This window comes from Botryllus schlosseri, unplaced genomic scaffold (assembly GCF_051294905.1).
Source record: "Botryllus schlosseri isolate E-star unplaced genomic scaffold, Bs_hap1 Bs49a, whole genome shotgun sequence".
Taxonomy (NCBI): Eukaryota; Metazoa; Chordata; class Ascidiacea; order Stolidobranchia; family Styelidae; genus Botryllus; species Botryllus schlosseri.
In genome coordinates this window covers 56,898-78,580 of record NW_027648658.1, presented here as the reverse complement: position 1 = coordinate 78,580, position 21,683 = coordinate 56,898, and the positions used below count along the sequence as shown (strand labels likewise).

The window sequence follows — 21,683 nt, the reverse complement described above, 5'->3', positions numbered from 1 at the left end:
TTTATGCGATGTGCTCTCTCGACCGCGCTCTCGTGCGTACTGGGAATGCGAAATTCACCGTCAAACGGCCGGTATATGCGTAGTGTTGCGAGGAGGCTGAAAATGATAACATCTGAATAAATGTATCGGTTAAAGCGGGAATAGATATTGCTGAGTTACAGGATTGGGAGTATAGCTAAATGAAATGTTGTCCGAGTCGTTCTTGTAATGATTGTATAACATATCGCGTGGCCCAAGAACTTGCATTGAAAATTTTGAGCCTTTCTGGAGGAACATTCGTACTTACTTGGTTAGCTCTACTGAATCGGCAACGGAAACTCATATTACTCACGTCATTGAGTTTAATTATTTGAGAGAAACTAGTCCATTTCGATTACGGTCGGTAGCATATCAAAAAATAGTGGTTTAAAGTTTCTGCAGCATTTGGAATACGAGTATTCTTGGTTTTACCTTATGCACAATGTCTATTTTACAGTCCAATGTTAACAACTTAATATAATAACATTGTTCAGCTAATAGAGTTTGCCAATACAGCAAATAATATTCATCTACCTGCAAACTATCTCGTGTTTGTTCACATCTGTAACTTGCATGTTCGAAGTGATCAGAAAATGAGCTGCACCATGTTTGTGAAAGAAGATCAATGTCAATTTCTAGTACGTAAATTCATGACTTTGCTCTGATATCTTTGCGATGACTCTTTGCTTAAAGATATATACATACTGAAACTATGTTTTTCTCAAACTGATAGCAATATATTTTTGACGAGGGATTGACGTTGTGATGTATGCCTACTAAATAAGCTTCGTTGGGGATATTGCCGAAGTATAATTATGTACCGCTGTTATCAGTAATTCTCTTAGTTCTATTAAGCAGCGTTTTTTTGTTTCTATCAAGACTTCAAACGAACATCTAAACATCCAATTGAACAGATATAGCGTAACTGTCGAAGTCGATGCACGCAGTCAATCATAGTCATTTTTTTCATTTAATGCAATATGCCACGGCAGCGATGCAAATCTCGGGAGAATCGTGCCAATCATAATATTGTTCGCTGTGCTGGTTCACTCCCGCTCGACCGTTGTAACTATCTGTAAGCATTTGTCATTAGTGAACATTCATTTGTTACCTGCAGCAATGCCAGTATAGGAAAAGGCATGCGTTTGTCATAACCTTGATACATTTTGGTTTTCAAGAAACATAACCTTACAATGATATGAATGTCAGTACGGAGATTATCCAAAATGGTACTTGCCAGCTTCCAAATGATAGGATATATTTCCGGAGTCTTAACACTGGCTGGATGCTTTACTAGCGCTTTTGTCAGGGACTGGAAGCACGGAAGTTCCGAGGACGGGGCGCTTATCGACCTGGTGCTTTATCACGGACTTTGGGCGGAATGCTTTTTGAACAAAAATGGATATCTGCATTGCAAAGCTATATCTACTCCGTTCTACAAACTGACCGGCGTTTTACCAAGATGTCGTGTCCTGACTGTTATGGCTTGTATAATATCATTGATGGGTCTCGTCATTACGCCTTTCGGTGAGTACTTACTGATATAGCCCGCTTATGCATAATAACATACTGTAAATCCCGGTCTGTTTCCTTACACCGTTTCATTAAATTGCGAATAAATTATTATCAGGGCTGGGCACAATGATTCGAGTACTCGGATCTGAATCGTGTATTAATTCTGAAAACAGCAGTCGAGTAGTGAAACTTGATTTTTTTCGGGTATTGAAATGATATGATCCTTTTCACTGAGAGTTAAATTATGATCGAGAATTATAGTTTTGATACTATTTTCAACCGCAGAAAGCTGTAAACCTCGATTGGTCGTATCGCAGCATACGATTCATGTAGTATAAAGCTACGCCCGTAAATGGTAATGACATAGGGTGACTTTCTCTACCTAAACAACCTGAAGATTCTGACCTCAATCTAAATTTTGACAAAATTTTGCCCTCGTGTATAGATAATGTTTTCGCACATAATGTTAGAATTGCACTACTTTTATACATTTCAGGTTGGGAATGTCTGTCCTTACGACGTAGGCCTAGTTAGATCTGAAAAAACTTTTTTGACTTATAAACTGACAAATTTTAAGATGGACAAACTTTATTTTACCAAAATCTGGACCTATGAATGATTCCAGTAATTACATCACGCATTATGGTAAAAATAATTAAAATTTGTTGTAGTACAACGAAATATACTTTCCTACATTCGCGGGTAGAAAGTGTCCGACTGTCCGTCCTTACTGAGTAGCTTGCCAAGAATGGAGAAAGAACGTTCAACAGCAGCAGTTGTTGGCTGGCAACACCGAAGTTGTGCGACTGTGCGTGTACTGGTGGTGACACATCGTGTTGCTTCATTCTGAAAATGTTGTCTAGACATCACAATTTTTCATAATGCGCTTCTTGATATAAGAACCAATGCCCCCACCCCACAGTCTAGATTCAGTTGGGATATTGCGGTACGTTGAGAATAGCACCATGTCCGCCTATTTCTTTCATTTGACCGTTTATGATTCACAATGAACATACAATTGGCCGTATACGACGGTTGGCCTATATAAACAGGGTTGCCATCCACATGGATCGAAAAATTAGAGTAGAACTAAAAATGAGTTTTTGTACATACTTTGTATTTATACGAGCCCGGCATATCACATTCCATACTTCGCGCCAGAAATAATAATCTGTTCCAGCAACTCCTCGTTATTGGAAAGTGCTTCATGGATCTCACGACAGCTCCGGTCTAGGTTTACCTTTAATTGTCGCTGGGATTTCAATTCAATTTATTGCTAAAAACTTCATCATTTCAATACACCACAAGACTGCGATACAATGAAAGATAGGAAGGTGTCGAAACGACTTGAAGCAGTCTAGGCATTGTAGAATAGGAGGAATGCACGCTGAATGAAAAGTAAAAGATGATAATATAAAAGGAAAGGTGTCAAAAAATGTGACATGTGTAGTGCTATACGATCACTCACTGCCGTACCTATCTCATTTAGAGGTCAAATCCTGTGGTGCAGTGGTTCTTAACATTGGGGAAATTACTCCCAAAGGGGTAATTTACCAATTTTTTTGGGGTAATTCAAACTGACATTTCTAGTAAACTTATAATGCTGCACTGAAATATTTTCAAACGTAAATGAGAATGTAGGCTAACTATAGTTTTGCGATATTGTAGGCTATATATTTTGTTTCACTTAGCACACCATGCCTGCTGTGATATCACAGTAACCAGAACCAATAGTAATTATGAATAACAGGGTCGAATGTTTGTAAGTATAGTGCTGGGTAAGTCCAAATTATTTTGCAGTAGTGCGCGCGGATCATATATTGTTGCGCATGCTGGCAAATTGAAAGACCACAAGAGACGTCCAAGTTCAGCTTTACACCTATAATGCATTAACAATATCATATAATTATAGCTGTTAGTATTGAAAAATGTAGCGATCTAGTCTAGTCACAAAAGTCAAGTCTGCCTTCATCAAAATGCCTTCGAAGAAACGACGGAAATACGTTGTAATCTTTTCGGTTCGCCTTCAAAATGAATAACCAGTCTTTGTCATAACGGCATTGAACTTTCTGATTGAATTTCCTTCAACTTCTGACAAATGGGATTTTCTGCAATGGTATCTATCAAAACGAAATATCGAAATAAGTTTTCGATTGACAATTATATTAGATGCTTTCTATTATCCTCCTCTTTGCCTAGATGTGACCACTGGATAACACAAAAAACAACATCAGCCTTCCCGTCGACTTCATATTTTTAACAGGCATTTCAGTGTATATTATGACGCCACTTCGTTTACAATTAATTGAATGCGAGCTATAATTTGTTATTTTTTGAAAAGGGGTAATTGCATCCTATAATTTTCTTCTTGGGAGTAACGATATGAAAAAAGTTAAGAACCACTGCTTTGGTGTCTACGCCAGGGGAGTTTCTTTCCTTTATGATGTCATAAATCTCGATGCAAAAGCATAATTTTAGAATATTATGAAACACAGATACCAGACGAAAACTATCGGAGTTCTATAGTTTTTGAAAATAAGACAAAATAAGGACGCAAGTCGAAATTTTATTAGAAATAAGGACAGTGGAGTTTTCTAAGACCTGGCCCTTCAAAATAAGGACAAATCTTACAAATAAGGACGGTATGGCAACCCTGCCTATAAAGTAGGCTACAAGCTGTTAATTGCCAAATGGAAAGTTCACCGACATAGCAAACATTTACGATACAAACGAAAAATTTCGACTTTATAAACAATTTTGACTAACAACGCTAAAACTGACATAATTTTGGCACCCTAGTTGTAAGCTATTATTTCACCCATGTACATAGAAAGGTGCAACCATCATCTTGGAGGTACGGAATTTCAATATACAATTGAATAATACATAGATATTAAATTAAACCCGAATATCTTGTCAGCAACTATAGTAGAGAATTCATGATAACTTTTTTATATCATCAGTCGTTTAAAGTTACGGCGCAATTCAGGATTTCCTTACATGATCACGATGTATGTAGCCTATTGTATAATATAGCTTTAAAAGTGAAATTGAAAGTATGTCAGATATTTTCGATTTGCTACCAATCATTCTGTTGATTAGAATTGCATGAGGAAACTGTAGAACATCAAATAGTGGGTCATGCCCTCTGCATGCTGTCGTTTCGAATTAGGATTGTCAGGTCGGTTTCGGAATTTAATAAGCCGATCAATTAAATCCTAGATTATTGGCCGATCCGTAGATTGATCAATCCAGCGATTATGAAGTAGATGATACTCGCGCGAAAAAGTTGCATTTTCGATGGTATTTAACAGGATTTCGAATTCATAAATGCGAGCCCTAACTGTGGGTTCACCACAGTGTCGATCGATGTCATTTTGTATACCAGTAATTTCTGCACGCATAGCGAATATACTTAACATTACAGCAGAATGCGGGTTGTCATAGTGACTCGATCGTTGTCAATTGTATCGATATTGATAGGCCTATTTATAGGCTGATGCCTGGAGTTGAAAGTTACTGTTCTTGTAAAGTGGCAACGTTGTCGTGCAAGATCACTTCGTTTCAAGTAAGCAGGGTGCTTGACTTCGTCAAAACAATTCAAGGGTTCACCACACCATAAACGTTGAAGCGTAGGCTACTGCTTTACATCGTGATTTTTATTTCATCAGTGGTTCGCTAAAGAGAGGCGCGGTAATTATGTGGGCAAGACCCACGCAGTTTGTTCATTGTAGCAAGCCATGTTGTTTTTCGAAAGCATTGAAAACCCATGGAGATTTATTCTTACTATGAAGATCCCTCTGTTCCAAATGTGAAAGTCACCTGAGAATGCGCACTGTACAGGTTTTTTATTGCATTAAAAGCAATCGAGAGACACACAGGCATATATACTCAATTATTAATGGCTTGGTGTCCACTCTCTTCGCGTGGGTATACAAAAGCGTGGCTAATTATTTTTCTCGCTACTTAAACCCGCGAGCCGTGAAGTTCTGAAAGTAATCTGAAAATCAATGATGTTTCCATTTACGGGATCTCATTTTCAGAATAATTACGCGACCGCATTAACATGTATTGACCCCGTCAGACGAACTGTTTCCTTTGTCTAATTCACCATGCCACATTACCAGCGCTACGTGAATGGAATAAACGATAAATCTATTGGTATAGAGACGAATAATGGCAAATACCCTCAGGTGAACCCCGATATGAGAGAGAGAGAGAGATGATATTCTTTTTCGTCCGCACCATCGAGATGCTTTGACGACGGTCATCTAGTCTGCGCCCCCGTTTTTTTCTCCTCCATGCTATCCGTGATTGCTGAGCGCCTAGCAGGGTAGCTCAGGATACCAATTTTCGAGTCTTAGGTATGACCCGACCGGGGATCGAACCCGCGACCTACCGCACGAGAAGCCGGACTCATAACCATTACACTATCTAGCTCGCAAAACTGTGGCACTGTTATCCTGCTGACTTCTGACATGACAATGAGAGCCCGCGGCAATATCAGTATCGTGCGGATCTGAGTTATTTAGACGAGTTAAGTCATCTCGGATAGGGCGGAGATATTAAAGTTGGATTAGCAATAAAGTCGACTACACTGGTCTACACTCTACACGATTTTTGCGCCAGGAATTCTTTGGGTCAAATATTCCTAATTTGGGGGCGCTGAATTTGAATCTGGCGTTATTTTTGCTCCATCACGTCACGCTTTTGAGATATTATATATGTTGACGATTTCTACTTGTTTGAAATAGATCTCGGCTACTTACAGTACTTACTGAAGTGGTAAATGTTTTACAGCTACTCCAACATCTACCCGAACAGTATTCTGAATGAACTAATTACTTCTGCAATTTGGTTTTTTGATCAGTATTGTGATCGGCAGGCTGCTGTTTCTTTCAACAAATTGACAACTGACAGCCCATTAGTTGTTTTCGCATTATGATGCAACAGATAACGCCACTTGATTGAAAACTCGGGACACCTCGACTAACCATCGCGAGTAACCTTTTCCAACTTTAGGCGTCGCGATTAGCAGAATTCAATCACACTATTAGCATTCTTCCGGACCAGCTAATTTTATCATCTCTGCCTAAAATACGTCCCGATTATCAGTTTTTAATCACATGATTAGCATTCTCCGGGGTCAGCTAACTTTATTATCTCCGCCCTTAAACACGCCTCTTATTTTGATTTTCAAAATCTGAATGAATCAGCGTCATTTTTCTATACTACACTTGAATGCGTCAGTTATCTGCGTAATTTTCGGTAACCTTGTATAGGGTAGGGTTGACATATCTGAGTATACACCATGCCTGAATTGAATATTTATTGATATTATGGTAGTGGTGTTCCACGATTTTGTCGATTTTTCTATATACTTGAATTAGAAGTAAATATGAGAGGTTTATTATTGAGTATTCCACGACCTAATTCTTCTTATGTCTATCATACCAAGTAATTTGCAATTAAACTAAGCTGCTGCGGTTTGACTAAACAATTCGCAATCTACTCAAGGAATGGTGTGAATGTGAGGTTCACGTTCGCGTTCTGTGTGTGAACCTCGGACATTTAGAGGTTCGGGTTCACGACAGACCTTGGTAGGTTCTGTACTGTGAACCTTTGTCAAATATTACAATTTTCCCTTCATTATATAATCTTTCGTTCAAATTTATTGCATTTCAATTGCGGGCCACTCTATGCATGGCGCTGGCAGTATAAAAAATCAACACTTAACGAGCATACACCTTGGAAACCTCAAAAGTTTTACTTGCTTTGTTACAAAAGTTTGCTCGAGATATCCAGCTTACCGTTTGTGAATATTTAGTGACTGTCTGCTGTGAGCTTGACCCGCAATCACACAACATCACGAGCGGAATGCGTAGTCAGCGAATGAGGCTTATTCAACCAATCAATGAGATTGATATCGTTTTCTGATGTAAAAAATATATCAGGCGTACGGGGTCAATCTTGACTTCATATTTTACTGTATCATTAAAACCAAATCCGTGCCATTGAGGTGTTGGTTACTGCTGTATAACTTGTTAATGGGTGATATCGGCGGCAAATATAGAAACCCGTGTTTTACACTCTCCTCATCGCAGTGTCTCAGAAAGCCCAGTATGATGGTGAGCCGCGCCAGTAAGAAATTGGCAGGGATGGCAGTAAAGAACAAGTCCGCGAGTGTGGAAGTCGTTCGGAAAGAATACGAAAGCAAAGATCCCGAACATTACTTATTTCATTGTCGTGGTGTAGGCTACATGACCATAATAGGCGATAAACACCACTGTTGTATGTGTTAAATAAACCAAACCAAACACTCTGCTCAATATCAATGTAACATTACTCAGACGCTGAATACATTGTCCGGTATGGCCGATAAGGAGATTAAGCTTATATTCCCTGGTAAATCCTCGTCGAGATTGTTGGCTAAGCGACGGAGGATATTAATTCTATGGAATTATTATATCCTTTGATTGCCTCAGTTGATACATTTAGGGACGTTTAAAACGCCAATATGTACTTCAGCATTGTGGCATTATGTGACCGGAGTCGTCGCTAGGTATCGTGTGCACTGTGCAGTGTACACACTGTGTCATATTAATACAGGCTATCACTTCATTAAGAGATAGGATTGGAATTAGCAATATGACGTAATGTGACGTCATGAGGTTCACGTTCGCGTTCACACAGAACCTTTCATTAAGGTTCGAGTTCACACGAACATTAACTTTTCAGAGGTTCACACCATCCCTAAAATCTAGCATTTCCGAACTGGTATCTTAAAGTATACAGCAGAAGTCATAATGATTTGCAGAATATATTTATTATAATGATTTCGTTTTGTGTGGGATTTGTATTTTATTGTTTTTTTTTCGTTTAGCATTTCGTTGATGTATAATTCATTTTATGCACCAGTGCTATACTGTGATGTACTGGATGTGTATTGTGGTAGAATTTTTATGACTCGGTGGATATTTGGGGTTCTCGGACGGCACCCTAATGACTTGCAACTTATGCTAATCTTCAAGTCATCAGGGTGCCGCGTGTGTTGATAAGTTATCAAATCGCGGCCGTTCATGTGTGCAATGTGCAACAAAATTGGGAGTGATAGTGCCTTGGCCGATAAAACAACCCACTTCGTACCATCTGTTAGCCAGCTGAGACAGAGAAGCTGGCTAAGACGCTCAACACTAACTACGACGCACTCCTCCGCTATGCACTCGGCATTCACCATCCGGAGCATATATCTACGAATGCATTGCGAGAGCTCACAGGAACGGTCCCATGCCGTCTACTGGCAGCTGAACGACGCTTCCGCCTAATCGGGCATCTAGTGCGGCACCAAGACGAGCCATGGCGCAGAAGTGGCTGGAATCGGAAAACATGGCGCTCGACAATGGAGACTGACCTAGCGCAACGCGGGCTGTCGCTTGAAGACGCCCACGACCGCCTACGTTGGAGACGCTTAATACGAGCCTAAAACTGATTAACTTGATGTTTTTTTGTTTCCTGTTTTCTTTTGCCCTTTTCATTTTACTCTAATTGAAAAGTCGATATATATATACCATCTGTTAGTAGATGGATTATAAATATTCAGCAAGATTTTCCTTAAAAGCGACCAGTTATCATTAGCCAATGTAGGGAGAATATATATCCACACATCGTACATGATAGACAATAGTTAACAAAGCGAATTGCTGCACTCACCAGTCAGTAGCCCATAAATGTCATCGAACCAACACGGAGTTGGTTAATTATGCATTACGCTATCAATGCTTTTGTATACTATGCGTCAAGAGATGCAAGCTATAAGCAGCTCAGCACAGCGTTGTTGAAAGGGTCATTTCGTTATTGCGTCGGTATTAATAAAATAAAATACCAATCACGACACGATGCAATAACTACGATTCTGTCGCATTATTATTAGGGCCGGGTAAAATCGAGTACCGGAGTGATTCGGTTGAGGATCGATTGTTCGGTTCTCGAGTCAAGTATTCTAGTATAATTGATTATGATGTCATAACAACGTCAAAGATGTGGAAAGTTCAAATATGTACCAGTTATGCTATCACAGAGAATATATTGCCAGTTCTATATAGCATTAAAGATTATTTGGTGTTTTTTCGACCATCGCTATTTCATGACAGTTTGTGACAATGCTGTGAGTTGATGACGTCTTCACGGATATGTCATTTCCGCTGACCACACAGTTTTGTACTAGCCTACGTGTTTCGTATGCAAAGAAGGAAATGGTATCGAAACTATGTTTCTGGTTCGAAATAATCATCTCTCGCTGCTCCGAATCGAATCATCAGAACTAATATTCTACTCAGATTCGTGTACTCGAATGATTGTGCTCAGCCTAATCCTTGTTTTTATTAATTAACATTTATTACTGAAATAAATAATTTATGGCATTCATACTGATTTCAGGGATGGTGTGCACAAGTCTGGTGGAGAATTTTCGGACAAAAGTGTGGCTCGTACGTTTCGGGGGAACCCTATTTTTACTGGCTGGCGTTTTTATGTGCGTTGCCGTATCAGGGTGAGTACACAACATGCAGATGATTTGTACACTACACCTGGTATTCTAGGCGAAAGAGTCAAATCTTCAGTAAAAATCTACAAATCATACCTTCTGCCAGTATAACAAACCCAGTGGCGGCTCGTCCTGTAGGGCAACTGGGGCATTGCCCCACCTAATATTCTGTTCAATAACAATTCTTTACCATTTATAGACGCACACCAATCTATATATACCGAAATCACAGCGAAAATCGTATTCTTCTTGTCCTTTCGCTTGTAAATGCCCATATATAGCGAAGTCTCTGCGAAAATCGAATTCTCTTCCGTGTTTTCGCTTTGCGAATGCCTAGCCGGGGCATGCCCCGGTAGCGCTCATAACAAGCTTTCACTGTCTATTCTCTCAAAGCCGCGCACAATAAAGAAACGGTGATTTACTCCCTCCTATTCGTAAAATGGCCGAGCAAGCGGGGCAAATATGCCTAGCCGCCCCTAAGGTGTGATGTAACAATCGTATCTATATCTGAACTCGATTAACGTAATATGCGTTTAGTCGACCTTTGCTGGTATAGGTCGATTTTGATGATGTTTCACACCATGAAAACTCTTGAAACTTGGTATGTCATGTCGTGTTGGTGGTATTTAACACTGCCCCAAGTTTCAGGGTTTCTTCTTAAAGTTTAGGGTAGTAATTCCGTTTCCGAAATTGAGTGTGTGCTGATCCGTCATGTATCGCAAACAGATTTTACTCAAAAGCCGGTATTGGTATCCATTGATTTTGACGATGTTCAATACTGAGATCGGTTATGAAATTTGGCACGGTAAGTCTTAATGTTAGTATCGAACGCTGTACCAAGTTTTAAGTTTGTCACTGAACTGTGTTAGTGGTAATTTCGTTTCCTAATGCGAGTGAGAGCTGACTCGTCATTTATCGCTAACAGATTATACGCAAAGCCGGTATTGGTATCTATTGATTTTAACGATGCTCCTTACCTAGATCCTTCATAAGCCTTTGCACGGTATGTCTTGGTTTTAGTATCGAACGCTGTGCCAAGTCTCAAGGTTGACACTCAGTGATTAGGGCAGTAATTTCGTTATCAATGTCGAGTATGGTAGAGATGTGCTCCGATCTGACACTTTAGCATACAACGCATTGCGGATTTCACGCAAAAGCCTGTGTATCTGGGGTAACGTTAACTGAGATGATGATATCATTCTCAGTTTGCATTCAAATATTTACTTTGATATTATATTCTCCAATGTCAATTTCACCGTGAAATTGTGGCCTTCAAGCCATTTGCTCACAACCCCCTGCTGTCAAGCGCGACAGCTATTTCGTTTTCGATGGCGGCTAACAGCTGATCACTTGATCAGCCTATTCCTCAGTAAATTTTGCGCAAAATTCGGTGTTGGTCTGTTCGCAATAATTTTGACAGTGTTGCCGTCGAAAAATTTGGATTTGAATAAAATAGTATTTACGGTGAGCAGAACTATAATAAATAAACAAAGAATCGGTCACCGTAAATACTATTTTATTCAAATCCAAAATTTTCGACGGCAATAACTCCGCTTCCACTGGTTGGAATTGAACCAAATTTGGTGAGCATAGTTTCTATAGACAGCCTAACACTTTCATGGGGTTAACAGAAAATTTTCAAATTTTTTATTTTCTATCTTTATATAATAAATAGAAACTTTCTTCTCCTGTAGCAAAGCGGTTACTGGCTGGAATTGAACCCAATTTTGTGTGTAGGCTTAAACTAGGTAACCTAACAATTTTATCAAGTAGCCAGTACGATTTGAGAAGAAAAGTCATTTAAGAAGAGCCCTAATGGGCATATTGCCTTGACGTGCAATGGCTCCGAAACTACCGAAAACGTGACGCTTAGAAAACGAATTAGAGCTTCCCTACAAGGTCAAGCTTTGCGACGAGATAGTTTTCCAGCTCGCAGTTCGAAACTGTTTGCTCGTCGCTTATGTTAGAGAACACGGCGTCGTAGTGACTTCAATTTTTAAAAACGTTATTGTTAAACTGTGTGGCCTATTGTATCTCGATATTGAGTTCATGCGGCCCGCGGCCTTTACGAAATATGAAAAGTGGCCCGCGACTAGGGCTATAGATTACTAACCCACAGAAAGATACGCAACTCCCGCAAAACCCGTCGTTAGGCTCGGACAAACAGTTACTCTTATTGCTGAGCATTGAGCAAGCTAAAAGCACAATAATTGGTAGTGCTAACTGGCGACCAGATTGCTGAAAATTGATAAAACTGGTCTTAATTGAAAGCTAGTGTCGCACTGATTCCGAAAATACAAATTAAAATTTTGTCGGAGCAATGGAACCACCTCAAAACAGTCCTCAAAGTCTGAAAATTGGCATTGTTCAGAACAATCGCTTGAAAAAATTGGCAATTGCTATGTTTATTATGTCGCGGCGCTGCAATTGTTGAAACAATGTCAATTTTCAGAATTTGCCGGCTGTTTAGTGGTGATTCCATTGCCCTGACAAGATTTTAATTTGTATTTTCGGAATCAGTGCGACACTAGCTTTCGATTAAGACCAATTATTGATTCGAATCGAGTAGTAAAATGCGATTTTTTTTCGAGTACTGAAATTGTACGCTCCTCGCCACTGAAAGGTAGTTTTTCAATGAGAATTTGTTCGATACTAATTTTCACTGTTGAAGCCTTGAAACCTTGCCCGTATCGTAGCATACGAAACATATAGTACACAGCTACGAACGTTACTGGAAATAGCATATTTCCTAAATCATGATCATCTCGCAACATTGCCACCAAGTTCAATGAAATCGGTAAGGTCGAAAAATACCAAAGTATCTTTAATGTGATGGATAACAGGCATTATATTCTTTGTGGTCGCATAAAGGTACACACTTGAACTTTGACATATTACAGTATGTTATGACGCCATAATGAGTGATACTCGATTACTCGACTCAGAGCATGTTACGTGATTAAGAATCGAATCACTTTGGTACTCGATTTACCCCAGCCCTACCCGCGATACGTTTTGAGGTGGCGACACCTGGTATAGATTCATAGAAAGTTATCGTCGTCAAATGGATATTGTATTTATCGATCGGTGGTGCTAGAGAAATGACCATGGACTAAGTAAAAATGACCCAAGCGTGCCGAAAGTGGGCCTTGTTTCAAGTCGTAAAACTTGGATTCACGGTAGGGATGTCAGGTCAGGGGAGATAGGAGAAGGCAGTTTTTCGTTGGGATAAGTGAAAAATATAGTAAAAATCATAACTTATTATTGGTATATGTGTACTGGTGTTTATGAATGCATAATTTTTACCAATTTTTCAACCGAAATTACACATATTTATTGTTCACAAATAGGGAGAAACTTGAGTTGTGTAGTAGGCCAGCGAAGCTTCACCTGTCTTAGCGAGACTAGCTCATACTTATCAGTCGTTTTTAACCTTTTTTCTCCTGCTCCCTTTTCAAAATTTGACTGGGTCTGGCGCACCCCCTATTTTAACGACTGTAGTAAAAAAAAACAATGGGTAATTGGTCGAAGTCCGGTTTCGGGCTGGGACTTCACTATTAGACTAATCGACTAATTAACGGTATGTGCTATTTTGGGGATCAATCCGGGTTGTTATATTACAACCATCGGGTAAGGCCTACGACAGTGGTTACCAACCGGGGGAGGGAGGACTTCCCCCTTAGGGAGAATTATGACATTTTTAGGGGGAAACTGACTTTAATGTTTTAGCGTAAGATACACTGGGCTCAAAGGTTTTTATATTTTTATTGTAAAACTGTTAAGAATGCAAATAGTGCTTTAAATTTGTATGTTTCTTCGGCGGATTTTAAGCTTGGTGTATGTTTAAACGCCATCCGTAGATATTACACCCCCTGATAAAGTGAGGCTCGCGAGACGATTTCGTTGGACCCGTGACAGTCTCTCGATCAAACTCCTACTAAGCAGGAAAAAGTCAGGCCACTGGTGAGAATATTTATATTTTTAAGCCAACATATGAGCTAACTCGAGAAACATAGAAACTAAATTCATCGATTCAACCCAATACCATAGCAAGTGGACTTCGTGATATATTTTTCGTCAGCGGCTACCCGACCGGTCAAATTCAGCTGTTCTTTACCAAAGTGTGGCGCGGTCCACATTCGACATAGTTTGGACATATCTGCTCAGTCAATAAATGGTTGTGAGTTAAAAATCACGTTTTTAGTCACAGGCAACTTTTTCATGGGTGGGGGATTTTAGCTCAAATATCGGCCAAATTGTCCATGAGACGAAATAGGTTGCCACTGGCCTACGGGCTCATAGCATTTGGTTCGAGATCGTTGTACAGATCCAGAATTTTCCACTGCGATTGGCAATACGGGAAGTTAAATGTTTCGGGTTTTGTTTTGTTGCTTTGCGTGACTACCGAATCAACAGCGAATGTGGTAGAGATCTTTGCTCACATTAGATTTAGTACTGCTCCGAGCTCTTAACTTTACATCACAACAACACGAAGAAGAAATATTCTGACGATTTAATTTTATAGTCCTCAAATACAAGTAAGCCAATATTTGTTTATCATTTCGGCCAAAAAGCTTCAAAACATCTTTATTGTACAAAGGGCATCACTCTTAAAAGTTGTACAGTACAGTGACTTTTTGATTTCGAAGCGCACTGCGCTGCAGGACACAATACCTAGTTCAAAACATTTTGTAGAAAATCACCCGAGCTATCAGTATAAGTACATCAATATTTTCATCATTTCAAAACACCACAAAACTGCGATACGCTGAAAAAATAGGAAAGGTCGAAACGACTTGGAGTAGCTGGGGTCACGTGAGTGATGTAACGGGGAATTGTCAATCCAAAAGTACGCTAAATTCATTTTACATGAATTGAAATAGACCACTACATTCACGGAAACATCGTCGGTGGATATTTCGCGACGAGCGCAGCGACAAACGTAGTGATTTGACTAATTTTGTCGAATGTTTGTTTGCAATGACAAACTCAGGGATACATTGAACTATTGTTCTGCTATATAATCACATGTCCTTACTACACCATCTACTGCGCGGCCATATTTCGCGCAGTTAAATAATTGAAGGTGAAGCACAAATTAATATGACACATCGGTTGTAGGCCTGACATTCTGACACAGCTGGCGCAGTGAGACAATGCGTTATCTACTATCGAATCAACGTTGTAGTATGAATTGTGCAGGTATGGCGGCCAACGTGCACTGTGCAGTAAATACCTGTTCTTCCTGATTAGTCCTTGCCATAACTATGCGTTCAATTCATGGATATGACTCGTAGCCAGCGAACGAAGACTACTAATGTGATAAGTAACAAGTCTTAAACCGATTCAGCTAACCTTTTGGGTTTTACACATTTGCGAAACAAATTCTAAAATGAATATGTCTTCCAATCATGAACCTCAACGGTGGTCAGTGATGCAGGATAGCAACGTGTGGCCCTGATGTGAATGCCCGAAGCTGTCGAGCACCCTTCAATTATATATATATTACCAAATGGACTATTCGTGATAGGCACTGCTCCCGAACAAGGATTGCGCGAATTTAAAGCAGTGATTCCCAAACTGTCTTCCGCTACAGAGTTTCACGCCCCTACGCAACGAAGAGTGGAAAAATACTTTGATGCTTATTCGAGTGCATCAATATCGAGTGTGAACAGAACAGAAGTATCTGCAATTTTGACATCTCATTCGATCCTTCTGGCAACCAATTATACTTCGATAAAAATCGATCCATTCGACAACGGGTTCGCGTGTCAATTGCGGCCGATATCGGTCGGCTTAACGGCGTATTCCGACAAATTGAATTACATTTTGACAAGGTCGTCTCTGGTTAGGCCTTCGGAGAGCGACAATACTGCTGAGGTCAAATCTGATGCGGAATCGTATTATCAAGCCATGTAATATGTTGACATCCATGAAACCCGTCCATTTACTCTCTGAATAGCTACTGAATATGATGGATTTTTCGATGCAACATAATATCCATGCGAACGAATGTATTATTCAACACTATCTGCGAAGTTCATGCTTTGATTTATTGCTTGATTACCTCAAATTTCCGTTATAAATATACGAAGTTCATGGGGGTTTGCATGATAATTGCTGAGGTTACGTCTGGATACTTCAGGGAGCAATTGACATGGCATAATATTTTTCAAACATATACATATGAGTTGCCTGTAAAATAGGATTTCGAATAGCTTCTAAAAATTGTCAAATACCCACAACCACTCATTTTCGCATCTGCCGCCAGATATATGCTTATTATTTGGCTGTCGCCGTATTCTTTTCAATTCGTAGTTACTCTTCCTGTGGCAGCACTTCAACTCATCTGAATGTTGCTTTTTCGACCTGCCTTTACACATGAAATCCATCTAGAAAATACATTAGCTAAAAGCAATGCAGCATTCCAATTATGCAATTATTGATGATTATTTTGAATGTGCGATGTCAAAGGTCATACTGCTAGGTGTGTCTTTCTCAAATTGCCTGCTTGATCAAGCCGAGAAGGTGATGCGTGTCGGAGATGAAGCAAAGTGGTATGAGGCGATGAAGTGATAATAGGGATAAGCTAATGCGGAATATATCTTAACACTCGTGTAAATCGTGTACCGGCAGGTCAAATGTGGTGGGGTATATCATTTCAATACTCGGTTCAGATTCGGGAACTCGAATCATTGCGTCCAGACGTATGACTGACCTCGATACCACAGCGATTGGATGGGTTGGTTTATCATTTAAGAAAATACTTTAGCTACAGTTCTAATACGGTGGCATTCTTAGGATAACGGCTGCTGCCAAACTATTTTTCACACTACATTACAGTACATTACAGCCACTGATTAACCTTAATACAACTTCGTTACAGGTACGCGTACGATATCAAGAGTTCTTACGATCCTGAAAAGGTGGAATTCCTCTACGGTATCTGCCTGCTTTACGGATGGGCCACGTCTGCTTTCGGCTTCATATCTGGAATGTTTCTCTTCTCTGGATCTTGCCACGATGATAAATTCACGAAGGTCGACACGTCGACTCCTCTGCGTGCAAACCCAGCCCGCGGCTACGTATCGTGCGTCGAAAATCCACAGCAGCAGTTGATGCGATTCCCGTGCGCTCCGTCGTCTTCCGTTACGAAATGCTACTCTGTAGAAGAAAGAGGATCGGTGATAGGAAATGAAGTTATTTTATCAAGGCCCAGGTCTGCTAGCACCGAGTCGTCTCCACAAAGCCAGCGGCTAAACAGTACCATTATCGCAACTTCGCGCTACGTCAAGCGTTGGAGCGTAGATGATGACGAAACGCTTTCAAGTTCGTGCCCGTCTCAAACGAGGCTCGCGAAACAGACACAAAAATCGGCGTTGATGGCGAAAAATACAGAATTGAAGCGCTATGCAGCCAACGTGACCACATCAAAAAGCGGTATTGAACTGGAATCGCAACGTAGTTATGCAGGGACAGGTGCCATAGTGAGCAAACATGGTGGAATAAAAACATACCTCTGATCCAGTCGTTCTCAGCCACTGGTCCGCCGACTATATTTCAATATTGTCGTCAATTACTAAATGTAAAAGGTTGAACGCTTGTCCATGAGTTGGAGAAATTAAACAGCATATTTCAAACGGATTTAGAACAGTATTTGCCATTATTTAGCGTTCATGCTCTACTATCAATTTGTCGGAAGAATGGGCTGCTTTAGCAAATTCTCAAAATGAGCTGCAGGTTATCAGTCAATGCCATGCAACAGAAGTTTGGCAAAAATTGAAATATGTGCACAATGGATTCGGTGAATCAAAATTCCCTTTACTGGGGAACCTCATGACGAATCTCTTGGCATTGCCAGAATCCGCTGCATGCATGGAAATGAAGTATGCTGCACATGGACACCTCCCCATTCTTTGGTTGAAGATTTACGGTAGTAAGCAAGATGCCACACAAAAGATACTTATGTTTGATCGATGGTCTACAATCGAGAGATAATTTTTATGATGCCGTAGAATTCGAAAGCGACAATATTTGATTTTTTTCTTAGTCTTTTGAATTCGTTTCATTAATTTTCGTTGAATAATCATGCAGTAGCCTATATCACAGTGCTCTTCAACCTTTTTCGTTTTGGTACACCCTTTAAAATTTTTCTCAAAACTCGTATACACCCCTGACCGTATAATACACCGATAACGCAGAAAGCCGCGTTTTGATTACATATACAATACGTCCGGATTCCAGCGGGGAGTCGCCATGGTGCATGGAAGACAATACTCATATGAAATTTGATACTGGGAGATTAACACCGCAGAGAGCCATTGCGGTGTTCTGTGCCTTCACCTATTTCTTGAGATATGCAATGTGCAAATTTTCTTATTGTAGAAGCTAAACATCACAGTAGTCTTACAATATATAATATATGTACAAAAATCGCGAGTATAAATGTCAAGAAAAGACACTAGAAGTATGTGTGTAGTCGCGCGGAGCGCGAAAATTTTGCCCCTTGAATGGATTTCATCGAAAATGTTGGTAGTTTCACATATTATTGTCAAAAATTTATTCATTCTCAGCTCACGTGATCAGATTAACCCGTAGGGCGGCTGGAGGGTGGCTTCGAAAATGTTGGGCACAATATTAATGATGATGCATCTCCCGGTTCCTATTAATCACATAGCTGCATGTTGCTATTTCATGGCCTGCCAGCAGGATTGTTTATATTGTTATTAAAATATTTTTATTACACATCAATGAGAGTGGCGATAATCGCCTGTTTATAATTTGTGCGCCACGACAGTGCATGTCTAAAAGTTTAGTGTATTTGCTTTGGGTAATGGGGACGACTTTCACTTGCACGCGCACTCCCATTCTTCATTCTCTCTTGCTAACGTGCGTCCACTTTCAGGACTCTGCTGCTGACTTTGGAGATCGGCTCACTCTTATTATAGGCTTTACAAGACGCTACGTTGTGTTAAGATTGATTGTGTTAAGATGTTAAGCTATATCGATACTTATATCTATTTTACACACTGAACTGCGACTCTATATCACGATGACAGCTACTGAAGCTGAACTGAAAGATGCCACAAGGAAGCTTACCTCCAAGATTGAGGCGAGCGAGTCTCGTGTCATGAAAAAAATGAGAGATGAACTAAAAAGCGTTGTCAATGAAGCAGTCAGCCAAGTACTGGCACGGCTATTGAAAGATAGTGATTTTAAAGACCTAATTGCCAAATCCACACAGATGGATACAAAAATTGATTATATTATTGATCAAAACAAGAAAAGAGACAAAGAACTTCAAGAAATCAAGGCATCTCAAGACTTCATCAGTTCCGCATTCGAAGCCCAAAAACAACAATTCAAGGACCTCGAAGCACAGTATTGCATCCTCCAGATGGAAAATAAGAAATTGCAACAAGCTATCTCAAATAAAGAAAGACAAATTGACGACATCGACCAAATCCAAAGGAGCGATACCCTGGAACTCCATGGCGTACCTGTTAAAGAAAATGAAAGATTAGACGAAGAAGTCACTAAAATTGGTGCAGCTCTTGGTATCTCACTAACATCAGATGACTTGAACTCTGTCTTCAGGATTCGATCTCAAAATGCAGCTAAGAGCGATCGCCCACCTTTGATAATTGCAAAATTCCACCGCTTAAAGACCAGGGGACTTTTTCTCCAGAACCATGGAGATCTTCGGAAAGTCACGGAACATCCTGAATACAAAAATATATACATCAATGAAAACCTGACAAAATTCCGCAGGATCCTATATGCCAAAGCACGACAAGCTGCTAAAACGTTGAAGTACGACTTCTGCTGGACTGCAAATGGGAAAGTATTCATGAAGCGAGACAATAATACACGCACAATCCTCATTGATTCTCCAGAAAAGCTGAACCAGCTGTGAAAGGCCTGGTGATCATCTCGAGTATGTAAGTCACTTTGTCATTGCTCAAAACGGCTTCCAGCGAAGACCATACAAATGCATATGTGAAAAATTCTGAGCTGCTTTACAACAATATTGAGATATGCGAAAGTGTTACTTTGGATGATTTACCCTACAATTTATCAACCGCTTTTCAAGACTTTGTAATCTGCCACTTCAATATTAGATCCTTGCAAAAACACTATTTATCTCTTCATCAAATTATTAGAGACATGAATATTGCTATTAGTATAATTGCTTTGTCTGAGACTGCCCTGCGTGACGACCCCTTATTGAATATCAATTTACATGGTTATACGTTCATCCACACCACCACAGATACCAAATGTGCGGAGTTGGTATGTATATCAGAGATGACATTCCCTACTCCCTTGTTGATAAGTATTGCCTGAATCTGGATACAATTGAAGAAAAATGGGTAGAGGTTCAAGTTGGCATAGCCAGTGTACCTTCCATTATTGTCGGTGTTATCTACAGACACCCTGTGCCAAACACCTCTGACATCAGCTCTGAGCTATCCCACGCCATTATTGAAATATTTAACTCGAAGTTACCATTTTTCGTGGTCGGAGACATCAATATTGACATGGCATCCAAGAAAAGCAAAAATACTTCAAGTCATCTTAAAAATATCAGGGCTACTGGTGCAACACAAATCATTACTAATCCTACCAGATACTGTGACACCACTGCAACTATTATTGACCATTGCTACACTAATATAGCACAAGGTTCAATTAAACCATATGTCCTGATTGATGACACTACTGATCATTACCCAATAATAGTTCAATTCAAGCGCCGTATGCATAGACCATTGGCTTATACGACACTCTCCAGGAATCTGACTCCAGAAAGTATGACTAATATCTACAATCACGTCTGGGACTATTTTGAAAAGTATGAACCAATACCTCTGACTGAATTGAATTTTAATCAGCGATTCAACATGTTTGTCAATTCAATATTAGAAACAGTTAATGTATACTCACCATTGACAGGTTTATCTCGCAAACAGCGTAAATTGAAACGTAAGCCATGGTTAATTCTATCTATCCTCCGATCCATTCGTATAAAGAATAAGATGTATCGTACATTATTCCTAAAGGGGAGCCCTGAAGACAAAATAGTCTATAAATCATATGCAAACAACCTTTCGCGAACTATCACTAAAGCTAAGCAAACATACTACATGTCCCTCTTCACACGGTTCAAGGGTGACCCAAAATCTGCCTGGAAGGCAATAAATGGTATAATAAATAGGGGCGATACTTCAGCAACCTATCCAACTCAGATTCGTCTCAGTGACGGTAGTTTGACCTCTGACCCCACCAAGATATCTAACTGCTTTAATAATTACTTCACTTCAATTGGTTCCGTACTAGCTGCACAACTCCCATCTCCTATTGTCAATCCAACGACACAAAGTTCCTATACCTTCTCCTGTCCCAACTCTATCTTTTTAGAAGATTGCAATGAGTCAGAAATGATGTGTAGTATACACCAGAGGTCTCAAACACGCGGCCCGCGGGCCGCATGTGGCCCGCCAGATCATTTTGTGCGGCCCGCGACAACATTTTAGATTTTCAATAATTTTTCAATATATAACTGCCACATATATCTTTTAAAGTTTCGAAGTAAAAATTCGCTCTT

At 39.9% G+C, this 21,683-nt stretch overlaps 1 protein-coding gene across 1 annotated transcript; it reads left to right on the top strand.

Annotated features, from left to right (window-relative positions):
- The first annotated feature begins 904 nt into the window (after positions 1 to 904).
- Positions 905 to 17,764, top strand: LOC145432636 (claudin-7-like). Its single transcript, XM_080309486.1, has 3 exons — positions 905 to 1,545; positions 9,970 to 10,081; positions 16,962 to 17,764. The coding sequence occupies exons 1-3, from the start codon at positions 1,221 to 1,223 to the stop codon at positions 17,596 to 17,598; spliced, it is 1,074 nt and encodes a 357-aa protein (XP_080165612.1). The 5' UTR covers positions 905 to 1,220; the 3' UTR covers positions 17,599 to 17,764.
- Positions 17,765 to 21,683: the final 3,919 nt, after the last annotated feature.

Excerpts from the sequence above, each read along its gene's own strand:
- LOC145432636 (XM_080309486.1), top strand. The coding sequence starts at position 1,221 with ATGTCAGTACGGAGATTATCCAAAATGGTACTTGCCAGCTTCCAAATG. Across the intron at positions 1,546-9,969 it reads TCTCGTCATTACGCCTTTCG|GGATGGTGTGCACAAGTCTG; the intron begins GTGAGTACTTAC and ends TACTGATTTCAG. Across the intron at positions 10,082-16,961 it reads ATGTGCGTTGCCGTATCAGG|GTACGCGTACGATATCAAGA; the intron begins GTGAGTACACAA and ends ACTTCGTTACAG.